This window comes from Pyxicephalus adspersus, chromosome Z (assembly GCF_032062135.1).
Source record: "Pyxicephalus adspersus chromosome Z, UCB_Pads_2.0, whole genome shotgun sequence".
In the NCBI taxonomy this organism is placed as follows: Eukaryota; Metazoa; Chordata; class Amphibia; order Anura; family Pyxicephalidae; genus Pyxicephalus; species Pyxicephalus adspersus.
The window spans coordinates 50,970,656-50,991,857 of NC_092871.1; the positions used below are offsets into that span (position 1 = coordinate 50,970,656).

The 21,202-nt window shown below is 39.3% G+C and overlaps 1 protein-coding gene across 1 annotated transcript in view; it reads left to right on the forward strand.

Moving 5' to 3' along the window:
- Nucleotides 1–220: 220 nt before the first annotated feature.
- Nucleotides 221–21,202, forward strand: part of LOC140344405 (uncharacterized) — a 63,805-nt gene continuing 42,823 nt past the window's right edge. The window contains exons 1-15 of the mRNA XM_072431530.1: nucleotides 221–238; nucleotides 2,120–2,173; nucleotides 2,791–2,835; nucleotides 3,195–3,248; nucleotides 3,367–3,411; nucleotides 9,794–9,847; nucleotides 10,879–10,932; nucleotides 12,472–12,516; nucleotides 12,838–12,891; nucleotides 17,298–17,351; nucleotides 18,247–18,354; nucleotides 18,684–18,737; nucleotides 18,833–18,912; nucleotides 19,829–19,873; nucleotides 20,320–20,365. Coding sequence (XP_072287631.1) covers nucleotides 221–238; nucleotides 2,120–2,173; nucleotides 2,791–2,835; nucleotides 3,195–3,248; nucleotides 3,367–3,411; nucleotides 9,794–9,847; nucleotides 10,879–10,932; nucleotides 12,472–12,516; nucleotides 12,838–12,891; nucleotides 17,298–17,351; nucleotides 18,247–18,354; nucleotides 18,684–18,737; nucleotides 18,833–18,912; nucleotides 19,829–19,873; nucleotides 20,320–20,365 — 810 coding nt within the window. The remainder of the gene's footprint in view (nucleotides 239–2,119; nucleotides 2,174–2,790; nucleotides 2,836–3,194; nucleotides 3,249–3,366; nucleotides 3,412–9,793; nucleotides 9,848–10,878; nucleotides 10,933–12,471; nucleotides 12,517–12,837; nucleotides 12,892–17,297; nucleotides 17,352–18,246; nucleotides 18,355–18,683; nucleotides 18,738–18,832; nucleotides 18,913–19,828; nucleotides 19,874–20,319; nucleotides 20,366–21,202) is intronic.

A 21,202-nucleotide genomic window follows, 5' to 3' on the forward strand; every position in this document is an offset into this window, starting at 1 on the left:
GCTTGTGCCATTGGGCTTTGAGCCTGTCTCATGAAATTACTGTTTATTTAACTTGCAGATGACCACCATCTGACATGCATTTTGAGCTTTTTCAATTACTGTCTTAGACTTGTAAAACCTGTCTGATGCAAACAAAGGGCCCTTATTAATCCCAGAATATCAGATATGTATTATAACTATTCCAAAAAGTGAATTTGTACAAGGGGGGATTATGGGAGTAATGGAAAAAGGAAGAAAAGTGAGGCTTTTTTAGGCACATTTATAGATACAGATAAAATCTTTTAACTTTAATTCATATTTGCTTAGTAATATACATCGAAACAAAATAACTGTATACTTTGTGGTAAACAGGTACTAGTGGAGCATATCAGAAATTGATGATAGCCACTAACATACTTGTAACAATACAAAAATGGGAAGTCTCAAACCCGATGTGTTGTCTGTGACTAATATTCGAAATAGCTGTTGTGCATGACAAACAGAAATGTCTTGAGGGACTTGGTTGTGACCAGGGAATCACGGAGATAGAGAAATGGGATAAAGTCTGGTGGCTGGCTGCGGATGCACTGCTCTTCACTTATACTACCAACTAAAATAAATTAAATCCTTTTTTGAATCTTCTCTGTCCATTCATTCATAACATCGATTTTCCATTTACTGTATTGAATATAGAAACTCTTTATCAACAAAAGGTTTTTCACCTTCTAATGTGAAAATGTAAGGGCTCATGGACTTATAAGAGTTTGTCCCCTCTCTCTTCAAGCCATTTTGACTAAACCACCTCTGTCTCTTTTTTATAAACCTGTGATCCCCTGGTCTCAACCAACCCCCTCAAGACAGTTCTGTTTTTCTCGCACAACAGATATTTTGCATATTAGACACAGCCTAACCATATAATCATATTGTTTCCTTTAATTCTTATTATCCATTTTGGAGCATCAAACATTCAACATACTGTAATTCAAGTCTTGCTGTCCCCTGAGGAAGCCATTTTGGGTGAAACGTGTTGGGTTGGAGACTTCCCATTTTTGTATTGCTACACGTATATTACCAGCTAGCATCAATTTCCGATATGCTCCACTAGTACCTGTTTACCACAAAGTATACAGTTATTTTATTTAGATGTATATTATTACTAAGCAAATTTGAAAAATAAAAGTTAAAAAAAGATTTATCTGTGTCTGTGAATGTGCCTAAAAAAGCCTTACTTTTCTTCCTTTTTCCATTACTTCTTCCATGTACAAATTTACTCTAACTAGGCTTGGCACTTTCTAAGTTTACCTAGTCTACCACACTAATCCTCCCCTTATGGTATTTTTCTCTTTGTCTTTCATATTTCAAAAAGTGTCATTCCTCTAAATATTATTAACAATCTGTAGCTATAATTTTGTTTTTGATGCTAGCTTATATATAGATATATATTCTGATTTTTTAATGATATATTTTCCCTAGATTTAAAGTTCCCTTAATGTACTTTGAAAATAAATGTATTAGTTTAAGCGTGTATGCTTATAAGGAAGGATGTAGTTATGGTGTGACCAAGAGAGACATAAATATCACATAGCTTGGGAATTGATACTTTCCCACATGAAAACTCTAGCTACAAGGCTGCACATTTAGCATGACAGGCAAATAGTGGTTTCAGAAGTTGAGGTCTTTGTATCTCTCTTGTAACATTCTTGCCTTAAAGTGACTGTGGGCTTGATATGAGAATAAATGAGCTTGCAAAAAAGCTATTCAATTTTTAACTGTTGCAATACCCGTACCACTGCTGCAAGATTCTTCTGGCCCGATCCCTGGGGTGTCACATGCCTGGACACCCATTTCATACTGTGAATCTTTCCACTTGCCCAGACGTCACTTCTATGACCTATGGTAACCAAGGAATTATAGGAGGAACTACAGAATAATGGCAGATGAGGCATCCAACACTCCCAGAATCATGGGATGCAGAACATTTTAGGCAACGGAATATCAGGAACATAGAGAAGAATTACAGCATGTTTTTATTTTTATTTTAGGCAAAAATGCCTCTTTAAAGTTGATAAAACATTACATTGTGAAAGTCATGGATAATAAGGGCTTTTACTCATTACTGTGTTTTTTGCATTTGTTGTAGGGTTTCCTCGGAGCTCCTGGGTTTGCCGGGGAGAAAGGTATCAATGGAATAAAGGTAATAATTATCAGCATAAATGTTCACCATAAATGGTCAAAAATAAACCCAAATACAGAACTTTTTACCTAGAATAAATCAATTCACAAATGATTAATTGTAATTTAAAATGGAGGTTCAACTTTTTAGGTTTATTATTTATGTTATATTTTTATAGCTTCTTTTTTTTTTCTTTTTCTTTTTTTTAAGTATATTTGTATTGATCAATTTTATAATTTAAACATCCAAAAGAAAGTACAGGGGGTAAAAACAAACTATTTTGGTAACAGTATCCACATGGGAGGAGTTGTCACATTTTTATATTATAGTTCAAGGGGAAAGAGGCAGTCTTTGTCCATGTGGTTAATTGAGTTGAGGTTTGAATCTGTAAAGATTTAGCCTTCTTATATAAGTGTGGGAAAATCATTTTTTGTGTGACCTTTACAGGGGAAATTTGGTGTTGTGTTGTAGCTTCACATGCAGGCCTGTACAGCACAGAGCTCGTTTTTCGATTTCAGTGCTAAAAATAGTGCAGAGAAATTTTCTGTGCTGGTTAACTGGATAAAGTGCTGGGAATTTTGTATTTATATTTGTTATTTTGGCTAATTGTAATTAAATGTTTTTTTTTTTGATTGTAGGGAGAGAAGGGAGAACTAGGTCCTCCAGGACTTGCAGGGATGCAGGTAATATTTATTAAATCAATCAAAATCAAAATGTATAATTTTTACTAAAGATGTGATTTTTCCTCCATTGGTAACCAACATTTTTTTCTCATAAGAGTTTTTTGGTTCAACCCATATGGTAATAAGCATGAGATATATTCTTAGTTTACAGATATGGTTTATTAGAGTAACAGTTATGCATGGTATCTAATTTAAATATTTAGATTCAAAGTTGGGATCTGATTTTTGTCTGTGGGAAACAGTTTTTAATTTTTTTCGGAAAAACACTTTTTAGGGACATCTATAGTCCATAGATACCAAATGGAATTTAGGTACAGCATGCCTTTAATTTATTCTTAATTATTTTTTTTATGTTTCAGGGAGTGATCGGGATGAAAGGAGCCCAGGGATTTCAAGGCGTTTCAGGGCCAATTGTAAGCCAGCGAAAATATTTGGAACATTGAGTTAAAATGCTTTATTCCTAAATTTACATAATGTATTACTATGGATTAAAGAAAGTGTTCCCTCATGTAGTGTACATTAAATTTTCAGGGTGAACCGGGTATTCCTGGGCCACAGGGCCCTCCTGGTCCAGAGGTAAGTACACGTAAAGTATACATTTTAATATTTTATCAAACACCTTATTTCCTCTATGATCCAGGATAGCAGCAAAGAAAATTAAAATATAAAATATAAAATAAAAAAAAATAAAATTAACAAGAACAGTCACAACTAGTGTTCGAATTCGAGTTGTCCTTATATTTGACCTGAATATGGTCTTTTGAATTCGGGTAGACCCGACCCGAAAAACACGTGGTTCGCATGGGTGAATTTGGCGCTCCCACAGTGCCTAGGGACCTTTCCCATAATGCCTGGGGCAGAGCATGGATCCTCTCCTCCATCTTTGTGGTGGCAGGCAACCGATTGGCTATCTTTCACCACATGCCACACAGGCAGCCATTGGCCTATATAAGGCCAGTGTTTGTCTGCATTTACCAGACAGAAATCTGCTAGCATACACAACCTGTTTGTGCTGCTGGCAGTGTTAAAGTAAAATTAAATTGCTGCAGTTAGATAGTTAGACTGTTTCACTATTAGTCAGATAGATAGTTGTATTGTACTGTATTCCTTCAGTCCTGTAATCTACTCTACTCAGATAGGTAGAGTGTTTCACTATTACACACTACGTACACACTTCCAATTATTATCGTTGGAAAACGAACGACGAACGATCCTGCACGATATCTACGAACGATCGTATAGCACCGATCCTGCACATAGAGATAACGACACGATCGTTCGTAGATATTGTACACACAATAGATACGATTGTTTAAGCGATAGAGGAACTATGTGCACGACAGGAAAGTGAAGGAACGTTCGTTCATTACGCATGCTCTGAACATGGACGATCAACGAACGACCGTACACACGAACGATGTTCAACGATCGTCGTCCAATCCGATCCGCCGGTCCGGTCGTTCGTTTCCAATGAGTTTCCTCGTTCGTCGGCGTCGTTGGTTACTTTTTTACGAACGATTTTTTGCCCAATCGATCGTTCGTCGTTCGATTGGAACGATAAAAATTGGAAGTGTGTACGCACCTTTAGTCAGATAGATAGTTGTATTGTACTGTATTGCTTCTGTAATCTACTCTACTCAGATAGGTAGAGTGTTTCACTATTAGTCAGATAGTTGTATTGTACTGTATTCCTTCAGTCCTGTAATCTACTCTACTCAGATAGGTAGAGTGTTTCACTATTAGTCAGATAGTTGTATTGTACTGTATTCCTTCAGTCCTGTAATCTACTCTACTCAGATAGGTAGAGTGTTTAACTGTTAGTCAGATAGATAGTTGTATATTGTTCTGTATTGCTCCTGTCCTGTAGTCATTCAGTGTGTTACATACAGGCAGCCAGAGCCAGGGTACCCAGACGGCGTGCACACCATCACACTTGTACCGAGAGACAGTCAGACAGACGCTGTTGTATACTGTGCTGCAGATTACGAGCGTCACCGCTGAAGGAAAGTGCCACATACAACACACACAGCGCACTTGCATTTTTTGTGTAAATTCCCCCCCAAAAAAAAAAAATCTGCTTACTATAATAATTTACACTTTGTGAAGTATATTAGCTCAAAAGTATTTTGCAGAGTGTGAAGCCACACAAACATTTTAACTATGTCTAGCCAAAGAGCACTGCTGGTGGTGGTGTGTGCCCATTATTACTGTGCCTTGACCAACAGGTAGTAGAGTACATGGCCCAGTCTGGGTCAAGTGATTGCACCCCCTCTTCCTCCCAGTCTCAGGCACAGGCCTCACAGGGGTCCCAAACTATAGTCCCTGATACACCTCTTGGCTGGAAAGTCTTGTGTAGAGCAGAATGTTCATGAGTACGTAGAGGAGTCCCACCAAGGGGGTGCAGAGGCAGAGCAGGACGCATTCCTGGAAGACGCACAGTTGTTTGAGCCATCTGACAAAGAGAGTCAGTTCACAGGTTTTCCCTCCTCCTACTTTTCACCCCAACACCAGACGAGTCACTTCAAACTGGTTCCAAAAGGCCGCTGCTTCCTGTTGGCACATACAGGGAAACTGTCTCTTCTAATTATGGTGATGATAACGATGTCCTTGATCCGACATGGGGCGAACAAGGAGATCATCATAGGCAGGAAGAGGAGGAGGAGGAAGAAGAGGAGGTTGCAGAGCGCCCTCAAAGGGGGAGAGGGAGGAAGAGCATAAAAGCTACCAACGCTCTGCAGTCTCCACGTACCAGTGAGGCAAGTCATAGTTGTCCACCGTCGGCAGGTGTCACCACAGGTGTGCCTCAACAACCGTGGACCGCCACCACGAGCACCAGCTCCAGAACACCTTTCGGCCCAGTTCGTCAGTGTGGGCATTTTTTAGTGTCCATAGTGATGACAACACTATGGTCATCTGCAAACTGTTTGCTCAGCAGTTGAAAGGAGGCAAAAACCTAAACAAGCTTGGAACAACGCGCATGAGCACACATTTACAAAGCCACCGCTCGGTAACCTGGCGGGAAAACCTGGGCAAAACACAGACCTCTGTGCATCGACCTCTGCCCCAGAAGCAAGCTCAAGCTGTTAGATCTTCCTCCCCTGCTTTTCCTTCTCCTGCCACCAAAGGTCCCTGTGCTGCTGCCAACAATTTGAGTGGGGGATGTAGACGAACATTACAGTTTTCAGGCTCCATCAGCTGTGAGGAGGAGCTCCAACGCAGAGCGGCTGGTGTTTGTCGCATTGCTAGCAGTCAAGACCAGGAATTATTGCTATCCCCCAGACCTTCTACCCCATCGTCCAATATTTCTGTGGTTAGCGTTAGCAGCAACCAACCTTCCATCCCCCAGATGCTGGAGCGCAAGAGGAAATATGGCCCAAATGACCCCAAAACAAAGCTAATCAATGTGGCTGTTGCACAGCTGATTGCGTTTGAGCACCTCCCCTACCGGCTGATGGACTCCAATGCGTTCCATTACGCATTCCTCTGCTTGAACCCACAGTATGTAATGCCCAAGCGGCAGTATTTTGCTCAAAAATGTGTTCCTGCTTTGCATGAACATGTGCTGAGCAATGTGTCCGTGGCCCTACAGCACTCAGTTTCTGGCAAGGTGCACCTGACAGTTGGTCGAGCAAGCATGGACTAGGAAGATATATTTCCCACACAGCTCACTGGGTAACTTTGGTGGCAGCAAGGAAAGATGCAGCTGCAGGAAGGCCTGCATACCTAGCTCCACCCAGAGCACATCACCATGCAATCTCCTCCTTGACCTCCACTGCCACCTCCCCCTTTCACTCGTCTGCCTCACCCTCTTCCTCCAGGGACACTTTGCCGTGGAGACCCAGCACCTCCCATCCACCAGCATCTGTTCCCTGCCAGCAAAAACCCCACAGTTTGCTATTTTGGTGTACAAGTCAGATGTTACCACTCAGTCCTGAGGTTGCGATGCCTCAGCTCCCTCAGCGACACAGATGCAACCACTCTAAGTGCCCTTAAGTGAATATATGGCTAATTCCGCATGGACTCCAGCCAGGCAAGGTTGTGTGTGACAACAGGGCCAATCTGCTGGCAGCCCTGCATTCTGGGAAACTCACACACATACGTTGCCTGGCCCACGTCATGAACCTCATAGTACAACGCTTCTTTGCGAAGTACCCAGGCCTTCAGCCACTGTTGCTGAAAGCCAGAAACTTATCAGCGCATTTCTGCCGGTCGTACACAGCCAGTGCCAGATTGCTGGATTTACAGCAAAACATCAATCTGCCGGTGCACCGGTTAATTTTTGATGTGGCCACTTGTTGGAATTCCACCTTTTACATGCTGCAGCGGCTCACTGAACAACAGAAAGCGGCAGTGGATTACGTGGCAGAGTCTGCTCGTTTGAGACGCTTACCTACATTACCTTTCTACAACCCTGAGGAGTGGCTGCAAATTGAGGACTTGAGCACTGTATTGGCACCTTTGGAAGAGGCGACCAGGATGATCAGCAGGAATCACGCCTGTGTTAGTGACACCATCCCCATCATGTGCCTGCTGGAACAGATGATGGTGGAGCTCGGACACATCATCTCGGACATGCGTGACTACTAGGCATAGTGCATCTATAAAACCAGGAAGAGGAGGAGGTGGATGAGGAGGAGATTGCAGGCATGGGAGAAGGGGAGTAAGGGGCAGAGGAGGATATGGAGGGAACATGGCATCCATCCACCCAAACACAAGGTGGCATGTTCCGTGGATGGCAAGACCAGGCAGAGGAGGAAGCGGACCACGACCCTGTGCTGCTGTTCGACCCACAGGAGTCTGGGTCTAGAATTCCCTCAGCTGTGGGAACTTGAGCTACATGACAGCCTTCATGCAGGAGTGCATAGCTAAAGATCCACGCATACAGCACAAAACAACAAACACTGACGAATATTGGATTGCTACATTTCTTGATCCATGTTACAAGCCTGAGATAGAACAACTCATCTTGCCCTAATACAGGGGACCTAGAAAGCAGCACTACCTAGAAGTGTTTGTAAGGGACTTGTGCTCAGCCTTTCCGTATGCCAGCAGCAACAGGGATCCATATGGCAGTTACACCAGCCATGGCAGCCAAACAACTACCTTAAGCGGCATGGGTGGCAGCAGCAGGGGAAGTTGTCTAAGCCAAACTATGCAGGCTTTTTTTGAGCGGAGGAAAGCTGCCAGTTGTGCAACAGTTGCCAATGACAGCAGTCATACTCAGTCATGGTGCAGGAATACCTGAGCTCTACATGGGACATCTGCAACCTGCAAAGCCAGAACCCAGTGCGCTACTGGGCTTTCAAGCTTGAGCAGTGGCCGGAGCTGGTACATGCCATTCAGATCCTTGCCTGCCCAGCCGCAAGTGTGTTATCTGAAAGAGTGTTCAGTGCAGCTGGGGGAGTAGTGAGTGACAAGCGCATTTGCCTCTCCACAGAAAATGTTGACCGACTCACTTTTATAAAAATGAATAAGGCTTGGATCGGCAATGAGTTCAACACGCCCTCTGCAAAGTGCACTGATTATTACAACTGCTGCACAGCCTGCAGACACCTTTACGGGAAGAGCACTTTCACAGCCTTCTGCATCTCCTTCTCCTCCTCCCCCTCATGGCCCTCTACATCTACTCTGTTTCTGAGGCCTATACCTTGCAATAGAACTGTGTAAATGGCTAATTTTTGTACGGAGGACCTCCCTTCCTCTGGGCCCTCTGCCTCTATCTACTTTGAGGCCTATATCACTTGTAACCGAGCTGTGTAACCGGCTAATTTTTGTACGGAAGACCTTCTTCGGGGGCCCTCAGCCTCTATATAATTTGAGGCCTTTATAACTTGTAATGGAGCTGTGTGACTGGCTAATTTTTGTACCGAGCTTCTCCCCCTCGGGGCCCTCTGCCTTTATCCACTGTGAGGCCTATATCACTTCTTGTAATGGAGCTGTGCAACTGGCTAATATATGTACGGAGGACCTCCCTCCGGCCCTCTGCCTCTATCGACTTTGAGGTATATTTCACTTGTAACGGAGCTGTGTAACCGGCTAATTTTTGTACGGAAGACCTTCCTCGGGGCCCTCAGCCTCTATCTACTTTAGGTGCCTTTATAACTTGTAACCGAGCTGTGTAACCGGCTAAATTTTGTACGGAGGACCTCCCTCGGGTCCTTCTGCCTCTATCTACTTTGAGGCCTATATCACTTTTAACGGACCTATGTACCCAGGTAATTTTTGTACAGAGGACCTCCTTCGGGGCCTTCTGCTTCTATCTACTTTGAGGCTTATATCACTTCTAATGGAACTGTGTAACTGGCTAATTTTTGTATGGAGGACCTCCCTCGGGACCCTCTGCTTTTATCTACTGTGAGGCCTATATTACTTGTAACAGAGCTCTGTAACTGGCTAATTTTTTGACTAAAAGACCCCCCCTAGGGCCCTCTGCCTCCACTCTGAAGTCTGTGTATGGCTTGTAATGGAGCAGTGAAACCTGGCGGCTATTTTTTGGACCGGAGGAACCCCCTCGGGGCCCTATCTGCCTCTACTCGGAGGTCTGTAAAAAATCTGGCATGTTTCCTTGACCACCCCATAAAATGGCCTTGCCAGCAACATAAAAAAGCCTTCCTGATTTTTTTCTTGCCTTGTACAGTGTTGTGTACTTTTTAAACTTATTTGTAGGCTGTGGAAGCTCTACACAGTCCCGAAAAATAAGACAAATTTTCCCCCTATTGACTTTAATGGTGTTCCAATTCAACGTTTGATTACCCGAACAATATCGGCCTATGCAATCGAATAGCTGTTGAATCAAATAGTGAGATATTCGGCCAACACTAGTCACAACCACAAAAATCAATATTTTTAGTCTGTCCACTGTTTTGAATAAGCAGTTTGAACAGGATTGGATGTTTTGGGTGAGCAGTTTTTTGTGAGCAAATATTCGTTCATACTTCCATCTCTCCTTTGCACCCAGGGTGAACAAGGCGAACCAGGATTACCAGGAACCCAAGGGGGAAATGGGTCTCAGGTGAGGCCTCCTATCAATAAGAATAATGAATGTGAAATATATAGAGCTATTACTAGAATTACTGAATAGGGCTTTTCATCCTATTATATCTGCATATTTACTGTGATTTGATTTGTACCAACCATGCAAGAGTTTTGTTTTAACAACGTAACGGCAGGATAACAAAAAATGGATGATAGCCCCAAAACTCCCAGGTGAGCTGACAGAAGCTATGGAACGTAGATCTCATCTCTGGATTTCCCAAGTAATATTGTATGCTATGAATAAGTCGTTTATAAAGAAATTGTATACTAATGTATTATCCTACTGGCCTTCTATGTAGAAAATATAAGTGAAGTTTAGGGGTAGTATAAAAAACTGTATGGTAACTGTATCCCTTTTTAGCTTTTTTATATCTACTGTATCTCTATAAAATACAATTTGATATTTTACCGCTGTCAATTTCTTTTTAAGCAGTAATTGAACTCCTCCTTTTTCCTTTCGGTAGGGGGATCAAGGCCCAGCTGGTGTGCCTGGCCATCGTGGTCCCCGGGTATGTAGTTTAAATTTGGTGTGTGTATATGTGTATATATATATATATATATATATATATATATATAGTTAGGTTCATAAATATTTGGACAGACAGCTTTTTTTCTAGTTTTGGTTCTGTACTTCACCACAATTAATTTTAAATGAAACAACTCAAATGCACTTGAACTGCAGACTTTCAGCTATAATTCAGTGGGTTGAACACTGAATTGCATAAAAATGTGAGGAACTAAAGCATTTTTTTAACACAATCACTTAATTTCAGGGGCTCAAAAGTAATTGGACAAATCAAAAAGCTGAAAAAAAAATGTTTATTTCTAATAGTTGGTTGAAAACTCTTTGCTGGCAACGACAGCCTGTAGTCTTGAACTCATGGACATCACCAGATGCTGGGTTTCCTCCTTTTTAATGCTCTGCTATATATGAATTCAGTATATCTATATTTTTTTGGGCTAATTTGTCAAGCGAATCCACTCATGCCTTTCAATATTTTTTCACAGGGCCACCCTGGAACAGAAGGAGTGTGTGGCACTCCTGGGCCTAGAGGGCCTCAGGTAATTGTGTCCTGCTAACTTGGGCAGTAGTGATAAGCTTTGAAATTTAGCAAAGCAAAATTTAACTTGAGGCTTATTGGATATTAAAGTATTTTGAACTGATTTATTCATAACTTCAATAAAACGCCTAAGTTGATTTGCAATGAAATCTATGTTTTTCAAGTTAGTTGCAAAGCCTCTAAGAAAAGTTATATCTTAAAAGGTTGTCCTGGGGAGATCAGGGAAACCGGTGGAAATATGTCCCAAATGAAAATATTTTTAAAAAGCATGTGGTTACTAGATCATGAGGAGTAATGCCTCTTCCTTACATCCACTCCACCAAAATCATGTGGGAGGTTGTTGTGAAGGCATATGGAGAAATCTGGCACACACTTTAATAAATATACTAAATCTATACTAGATAATAGATATCTATCCTAGAGGAATTAATATAAAGGTACATTATTAGCCCTTACCCAATCCCCGAAAGAGCTGAAAGTAAATGACAGTACATACAATGTGAAAAAGGCCTATGTGGAAATACAAAACACAACACTTGTGTTTGTCAATCCTTGTCATTCAAATTGTCCAGTGATAAAAATTTGTCAGTTTGTCCCATTAATGCCACTCAATGACATATTAGCTGTGCTGCTGTAATAGCAGTAATATCCTTGCTGCAAAACCACAATGATTACCTGTGCTATTACTGCTGCATCACAGGTCTATATTTAATCCAGGTAATGCAAAAGAATATTAGCTGCAAAGCCCCTAAAGGTAGATACTAAACTGTAGGGAGGTCAAGGGGAACCTGACCATTGTAAACATTTGCCTAGGAGAAAAGTATTCAGTTTATTTTTTTCATAAACCAGTGTTAAAAGTCTCAGTTGGAAAACTATTTTTAAAACCAGTGTGTGTGCATGTGTGTGTGTTTGGGGGGATGGTGTAGATTTAGCTCACTATCATTGTATTATTTCTACATATATTGCAGTTAACCTGGAAAATCTAAATTAATAAGGTATGTTTTTATTAACAAACTGATCTGGAAAAACAAGCTACAATTGCATAGTATGGGGACACTTGTGGCAAATCCTTCAAAGGTTTGAGGGATGTTTTAAGGTTTACAATAATTTAAAAATTTTGAATATTTATTGGATAATCAGCCTAATCTGACAAAATCTTATCAATATTAATCTATATATTTCATGGTCACCCACACTCAAACTTGCTGCTGTTTCTTAAAACATATCTGTGATTGACATTCTGCTTCCGTTAGCTGTCTTGAAGTCAATGTTACACAACCACCTACCAAACAGCAACAAAATCACTAAAATATGGTACCACTGAGGATGTGGCTTTCATAAGGGTACCTGAAAGCTGCACCTCTGTAATTCCTTTGCTGGTGAGGTTCAACTAGCATCAGAGTTGTTTGAGAGCTATAAGCCTCAAACCTAACTGTGATCTCAGCAGCCATTATCCTGCGTTTATGTGATCAAATATTTTCCAAATTTACTGTAGGTTGAATAAATATTATTTGATTTTTTTTGCTGTGATTGGTTGCAGGGCATGATGGGAGCTGATGGCCCTCCTGGCTCGAAAGGAGACATGGTATGTATGCCACTCCACTTTCTAGATACATTTGATGACTTCCCAAATATGTTTTATCTATAACTCCTATTTTAAAATTACATTTTACTTTTATTATGGATTCCTGGTATGATGTTGCTGGTGCTGTGTGGTGTAATATTGATACTTAAGAAATACAGCTTTCCCAGTAATACTTGATAATTACATTTTATATACAAGAATTATCTGTTGTGTGCATTTGAAAACTTTTTGATTCCTCTTTGGGACTCGGGAAAAAGGCACACATTTATTTCATGTAATGTGTCTTGTGCGCTGAATATGCTAATCTGATTATCATTGCAGGGTGAAGTTGGTCCTATAGGTATACGAGGGGAAAGAGGCCCAGGAGGTCCTATGGTAAGTTGTACATTTGTGTAATGAAAAGGTTTTCTACTCCCAATCAGTGCATAACATAAAAAATCAATCAACCTCACCTACCCACCTGAAAAATGGGTTTTCCTTTTTGAAATTCCCATTTTAGGCTGTTTTGTCACAACTCTAGAAGGTGCACCTGGAGTTGTTCATCACTTGTCAGCATAACAAACCCCATTTTCAAACACCTAACTGGGTTAAATTGTTTTCCTAGGACTACTAAAGACCTCAAATACCATCAAAACTGGGGATTTAAAAAAACAAATGTCCTTAATTGCAATTGGTAATTCAGCAAAGCTTAATTTTTCTCGCATGAATGTAATTCTGCAAACAAGACCTGTTGGGATGCCAAGTTTGATTTCATTGGACAGTTCCTCCAGTGATGTTGGGATCTTTCCAGGATGCATTATATTAAAAATCAGCTATATTAGTATGGTTATAAAGATTGAAAAATTAGCAACTTTCAATCACTTTTACCTACTATACACGCTCCATGCTTTGTCTTCGGCTGGTAATGTTTTTGATGATTGAGCAGTTTGGAGCTGCTACCATGTGACAGAGACCCCAACACTATGTCTCTGTACTCCCTATAAAGCAGATTGGTATGTCCATGAAATGTGTAGAGTTTATTAAAACCAGGAGGCTGTGGTAATAGTATCCCTGCTTTGTGAATATGGTGGCTGAAAACACCTTTTATTTTTACTTTATATGGTGTTAGTCTACGTACACATGTGCAATAATTGTCGTTGGAAAGGATCTTTCACAATCCTTTCCAACGACAAACGACTGCATGATGCATAAACGAATGCTGTACATACAGAGCTGTTCCACTCTATGGAGAGGGGAGGGGGAGAACAATGGAGTGGCACCCTGCTGCATTCTCTCCCCTTCACTTTCATGACAATCTTTCCTTGTCCATCGTCTGTGGATCCGCCAGGATGGTCGTTCAGACAACGGACAACAAGCACTGTACACACGACAGATTCTCACCTGATACCAGCCCTGAGCCGATTATCGAACAAGAACCATTGCACGTGTGTACATACCCTTAGTTTTTGTTTAAAATCGTGTTACTGTATACTGTAAAGTATATGGGAAAATATAGTAAGAGTTCTCTGTCAGTTTTTTTTTCACTGAGTGAATTACCCTTACTGGCTATCCTTCACAAGGAGTAAGAGTAAAACTCTACAACTGTATAAAAAATTGACAGAAATTTAAACAAAAAATATGTTCCAACTAGAACCAAATAAAGAAAAAAAACACTATATTCAAAACTTTAAAAAACAGCAATAAAGATGCCCTCAAAAGAAGCCCATAGATTTGACTGAAGACAGATTTGGAGTCACCAAAACGAATGTACGTTCATGCATTGGTATTATTATTTTTTTCTAGAAATTACATTATACTAAATAGAATAACTTTTAGAAAAAAATTTTGTAGAAAGACAGAAGGATCTCTAAACTGTTGTCTTGCGTTTAGTACAATTACAATGTATAATTTCTCTTGCAGGGATTAATTGGATGGCCCGGTGTAAATGGGCAAAAGGGAGACAAGGTACCAATGATTCATTTCTGCTCTATAGATTTCATTACAACATCAAATGTGCAGATCATTACTGTAAACACAAAGTTGGACTCAACAGCAAATACTTTCCAATAAACCAAAACTTCAAAGTGTGGCATTTCCTCCCAAATCCTCCTATTCTGTAATGTATATTTTGTGATAACACTAAATAGTGAACATTGATTATAGACAATACAGACTTAAATGCATGTTTTTTAAAAAGGAGGTTGAGATTGAATTGTTGGTAGATAAATCTAAACATGAAACATACACAATTACACATTGTTTGTAGACAAGAAGAATGTTTGAAGGCTTCATAAAGAGGATTGGCGGCTATTTTTTTTAGCTTGAAAAGATATAGAATAGAAGTATTTTCTTAGAATGTTGTCGTAAATGTATTTCTAGCTGAAATGTATTTTTTCAATTTTAAAGAGTGAGGAAAGGTCAATGCCTTTGTCAGGTTTTTTTTTTTTTTTACTTGATTAGAAGATTTCACCTACCTTCCTGACCTCTACCACCAGGACAGTTAAATAAAAAACCATTTGAGATTCTATTTCGTCTTCTTGCTTCAATCTATTGAAGTGGCACCACGAAAAGAAAGTGGGAGAAAAAAGAAAACAGTAAAACATGTTAACTGTCCCCTGATGGGAGATGCTGTCTAATTTTTAGAATTAGTTTAAAATAAAAATCTCCAAAATACACGCAGCTGGCACAAAGGCATCTGCTCAGAAGCTCATTATATACATAAGTTTAATTTGTTTATATAATGCCTAATTGCTTAGATATACCAAATTACTTTTTGTAGATTCAGTTCCCAGTTGGCAAGTTTACCCCCCCCCCCCCCCACACACACACACACACACAATTGCACAGTCAATCAATCACCCCACTGATATGTTTCTGGCTAGGAAACAAATGTAAGCAAATGCAAAATTAATACATTTGCTGTAGAACCATAAACAAATGGATAAGTATAAGGGTTAAAAAGCACTACCATATTTTAGGAAATAATATATAACTGCTACACAGACTATCATCTGGGCCACCGATGCATGTAATAAACGATGGGTTCCTCTGGAGAACACTTTAAGCAAATCTGACCTAACATTTAAAATGCAGATACATAAAACTTCAGAAGTCTTCCTTCAGTCATTTTCACACCTTCACTTTGCTGTTTCTACCTTAGTTTAGTGAGACTTGCACCACAAATTTCATATGAGGTACTTATTGGACATATAGTGATATGTGCAGAGAAACAGGACTTATACGGCAAAAATCTAAAAAAATTTTATTGATACATCAAATTAAAAAGTAAAGTAGGAGACATTGATTTTTGCAGTGCCCCAGAATGAGAACCACTGTGTCCCTATATTACAATATACAGACATACGTCCACTTTTTCATAAAAGTATCAACATAAATACGTAGTTGAAACATGATAGCAAGTCTCACAGGAAGTGCCAGTGTATCATCAACGCGTTTCGTGGTGTAACACCTGCTGTAGGGCTGCTTCTAACAGGGCAGAACCCACGGGACATGGAGGATGGAGGATTGTTACATCTATCCTAGGCAGACTTGAACTCTTCTTGGCTTTTGGTCTCACCATTTGGTTGCTGCTTCCTGTTTATTGGCACTCACCGCCCTTCTGTGCTCCTTTCCTGTGTGAACCTGCTTTGGGGCATGGAAAGTGATACTAGAATTTGATTTGATGCTGTATCATTATATTTACTAGTCTCATTATGCCTCATCCTGAAGAAGTGGTTTTACACCACGAAACTTGTGAGTGAGTTCTTGTGAGACTTGCTATAATGTTTCAGCTATGTATTTATGTTGATACTTTTATGAAAAGTGGATGTATGTCTGTATATTGTAATATAGGGACACAGTGGTTCCCATTCTCAGTGGTTCCAATGTCTCCTATTTTACTTTTTAATACATTTAATATTTGGGAAGTGGCATGTGGGCAGTTAATGCAAAATATTGAATGTTCGCCAACCAGCGAACCCTTTATTTATATGTACAATATACTTGGACATAACTAATTCCTATCAATACTTTTCATTTCCTAAATGACCTCATGAAGGTCTCCTATTTCCACATCATGACTTCTCAGAATCTAAGCGAAAGCCTCTACTGAACCTCCTTTTTCGGTGAGCTGACAATCTCTTGGATAGATGTAAATGAATGCAGTAGTTTTTTTGTATGATCATTGCCCAAACCACTACACTCCAAGGATCTGCTGATGTCTGGAGACACTCCACTTAACATTCACACTATACAAAATGTACCTTCATGGAAACTCCTAGATTGTAAGCTCTTGGGGGCAGGCTCCTCTCCTCTTCCTGGTTCACTGTTGGCGCAATATAAAACCTGAATATTATTATAATTTATAGTATTATTAATATTAATAATAATAACTCCCTTCCGTACACTATACAGATCTCAATGGTAAAATTATTCCTTATAATCTGCTACAAACATCATCCATTAATTCTAAAGTATCAGAGGTGAACTTCAAACTCATTTTTTAATTGGTACTGTATTCCCAAGAAGCTTAATGTCATCTACTTGTCAGTTTCACCAAGCTTTTGGAGATGTTGCGCAAACAAATATCTTTACTAGCGGTGTTACAGCCTACTAATTTATCGATACTGTTTTAGTATATATAAAAGAAATATGTGGTTCTTCTCCATATCTAGACCTCTGGTAATTTTAATTTACATTGTACAGACATTACACTCAATACAAGCTATATTTTTTAGTTGTGAGCAGAGGTAAAAATGTTTTAAAATCCATTCAAATCATGACCTGTATGCTTATATTTGCAGGGTCGGACACCTGCAGATGGAGAGAAAGGAGATCTAGGGGTCAAAGGAGACAAGGTAACATTTCTCATTTAACTCTCTTCTGCCTTCTGTTTTGAAGATAAAGACTTAAGCTGCGTACACACTTGCAATTTTTGTTAGACAAAGGGTTTAATAAACACAAGGAAAGTTTGACGAATGCCCTCCCCCTGCACATAGATTTTCCAGCATACTCAGCAACAATCCATGCACCAGTAGGCTGAGAAGAGCCATCAAGGTGGCAAAGTTATCCACTCTGTTACCCCTTGCCAAACACATCATTATAGGTAGACTGCCACCACGTACTTAGATGGAAGCACACACTGTTACCCTTGACAAGCCCAGTTATGATTCTGCTTCTTTAATACTGTCTGTGTGACCTGCTGCCACTCCAGACAGGGATGTCTCAGCAATCACAATGTTTATACTAGCGTTTTCGGGTTACCATGTTACCATGTACCACTATAGATGATCAGCTTGGCCATTTAACGATATCACATTAGATGATGATGTGACCTTGTCTGCTTCATCAGATCACGATAATAATTGTATTGGTACTGGATATCATTGGCATCCCACAGGAAAATATCATATGGAAAAAGTCTCTCATGTCAAAAATCACCTCTCTGACTACTTGAACACTCCCAAAGTGCTTGCAGCATACTTGGCAAGGCTGATAGCCCTCAGCCAAAAAATCTCATATTGGCATGATGGTCTGTTGGTCACCACTTCTGTTCTACGAATGACAAAAAAAATCATACATTGACAGTAAGATCTACGTATATTTTGTATTGCATATATTTTTTTGGTTTGCTAGCCTATCAGGCTTGTTTAATAAGATAATGCAACAACCTATATTATTGTATTACATTTCAGTTAATAATTTTGGGTTAGTGAAAAATAATTCTGATTTTTGTATCTTTGTGTACTATAGGGAGCTCCTGGGCCACCTGGTACAAAAGGTCCACATGGCATTCAAGGGCAGGCAGGCTTTGTAGGATTTCCTGGACCCAAAGGACTTTTAGGTCTTCCTGGAACTATGGTGAGGACCCTTTATTATTGTATATTAATATTATTTCTCTATAATAATCATGTATTATTACTGTTTCTCTATCACAAGATCCCAATTTTTAGAAAATGAAACAAAACTTTCTATCTGTTTTACTGGACTTGTGATTTCTATGCTTTAAGTCAGTTTGTGTGTATAAAATGGTCATTTTTATGTAATACCTACTTTAAAAGTTTTCCAGGTATTTCTCACATCTCTGCCTATTGTAAAATATTACTCACACTAATTATGTAAAAAAGAAATTGTATTTTGTAACTTTAATTCAAATACTTTATTTTAATATGTTTTTTTGTGTGTTTTAGGGTGATGAGGGGCAATATGGTCCCTCTGGTCCTAATGGTAGTGATGGGACAAAGGTGAGCTGTAAACACAGGTGTCAACATAAGAAGCTGGATATAAAGTTAGGTGTCCACATGTGGGGGTCAGATATAAAACATGCTGTCCATGTCAGGGGCCAGACATAAAACATGGTGTCCATATCCAGGTGTCAGATATAAAGATAGGGTTACACAAAGGGGGTCAGATATGGAGGTAAGTGTCCATAAGGGGGTTCTATATAAAACTAAGAATTCTTAAATTAAGCTATGTTTGCATATGATACTGAGAGGTGTTTAATGGAGTTAGAATTTCAGTCCTGCTCAAATTTTTTCTGCTTGTACTCACATAAAGATTTACAACTCCCATGACAGTGGATTGGCATGTGTTCAATAGGCATTTTAGACATAAATTGAATGGGAAGGAGATAGATGTTTCCAAGTGGCATGTTCCTTATGTTCATTCACATGTTCGATCCGGTGCATTAGTGCTCTACAGTTACTACCAGGCCCACCATGACATCACAGCACCATTCTGTGGGGAAAAGTATGACACAAAGGGTGACAGCACACTCATAACACTCACTGATAAAGGAAAAGCTGTGTATGCACTATATTTATGGAGTTAGACCAATAAGCCATCTTCAGGGGCATATAAGGTAAGTTTCTCACACTGTTTAAAAAAAAGCCTTAACTTTTTCACATACTGACATAGCTTTAATGCATAGAAAATTTTAGATTATTAACAACAGTTTAACTTTAAAAAGTTTAAACTACTTTAAAGATCACTATGGATCACTAAGCTAATTGAAAGATAGTTTTCTTTCTGTTCTTTGAAACTGTGTTTGTTTCCTCTATAATACACCCAACTGCATTTGCCTTCTTGGTTCTGTAGGGTAACCGTGGCCCCGATGGACCAAAGGGAATGACTGGACCTCGAGGAAACAGGGTAACCAAACATTTTTTTTTTTATTTGGTGCCAAGCATGAACATATTTATTACACTTATTCTATATCACAACATTTATTATTATATTACACATTTCATTACAAATTTAAATTATAGAAGTTACCACAATATACACTTCTCTAACCTACCAATATTTTTTTATGTATATTATGTTGGTATTGCAGGGACGAATGGGACAAAGGGGCCTTGTGGGGATGCCAGGACCACCGGTTAGTGACAATTGTTCAAAATATGCTGAAAATATTTTGTGTTTGAAAAAGAAGGCATGCACCTTCGAAAATTTAAATTTAGTATATAAATGTCTGCAGTATCTAATAGCAGAGCTGTTTAGCCCTAAATAAAACCTAATGACATAATTCAGAACCAAATTAGCCTGTCAAATAAGTGATGGCCACATCACAACAAAACTTTCCTGTGCAGATGACTATTAAGGATTAAAATGGTGTATAAATACAGTAAACGCTACATTTAGTTGAGGTGTTAAAAGATTTTGCAAGCTAATAGTGTCAGGCCAGTTAGCTGCTAGTGAATGTGTCGTTTACAGAGTCCCTTTTATATGCACATTACCAGATTTACATATTACATAGCTGATTTATGTGCAACTTGTATCTAAGTGATGAAACCATAATGAACAATATTTACCTCTATTCTCCAGGGTCATCGTGGCGTTTCAGGTCCAGAGGGTGCAGAAGGACTTCCTGGTACACAGGTTCCCACTATGCACTATATATACCCATTATCCAGCATGGCGCGTGTTCTGAATGCACCAAAAATCCTAGCTTAGCTTTAGGCTTCATTCATTGTAGCACCCTGGTGCATTACAAATATTCCACAATCCTTACCCAGCAAAGAGGATTTGACCTGACCCAGTTACCCAGAATCCCTTCTGGATAGTATAATATTTTTAAACAGGGCAGTGATATTAGGAAAGCCCAAGTTTAGGATTGACAGGAAAAGGGTTGGAACCTGTATTTTATTCTTTGTACTCCCACTTCCTGCTGCTATCACAAAGAACTGGGCAGAAAATGAAGAATAATCTACCCTATGTCTATGTCACCCTCAGCAATAATCAACCCAACAGTGGTTCTAAACCTTCACGCTTTAATCAAAAACTATAAAAGAAAGATTTGGTTAGTGATACAGTTTCGGGCAAGCTATAGAATTTTTTCAATTATTATAGATTTTACTTTGTGCTTTCATTTGCTGCTAAAAAAATGTCAAATATGATTGTTACTCAATTAGCTTAATCAAGCTCAATTGTAAAAAAAGAAAAAACTATTTGGATAATACAACACATCTACCAGAATTATCAAAACTCTAAATATTGAACATTTTGCAGTTTACTAGTCCTTATATGTGGTGGTAGTATTTGTTTTATTTCCTTTTACTTTTCCAGTATTTATTTGCATTTATGGAACAGATATAACAAAATGCTTTCACTGCCTGTAAGCTAGCTGTGTACAGATAATATAAATTTCTCACTGTAAAAAATCAGACAGATATTCAGCTCTAGGAGAGGAAATGAGTGGGAGGCACCA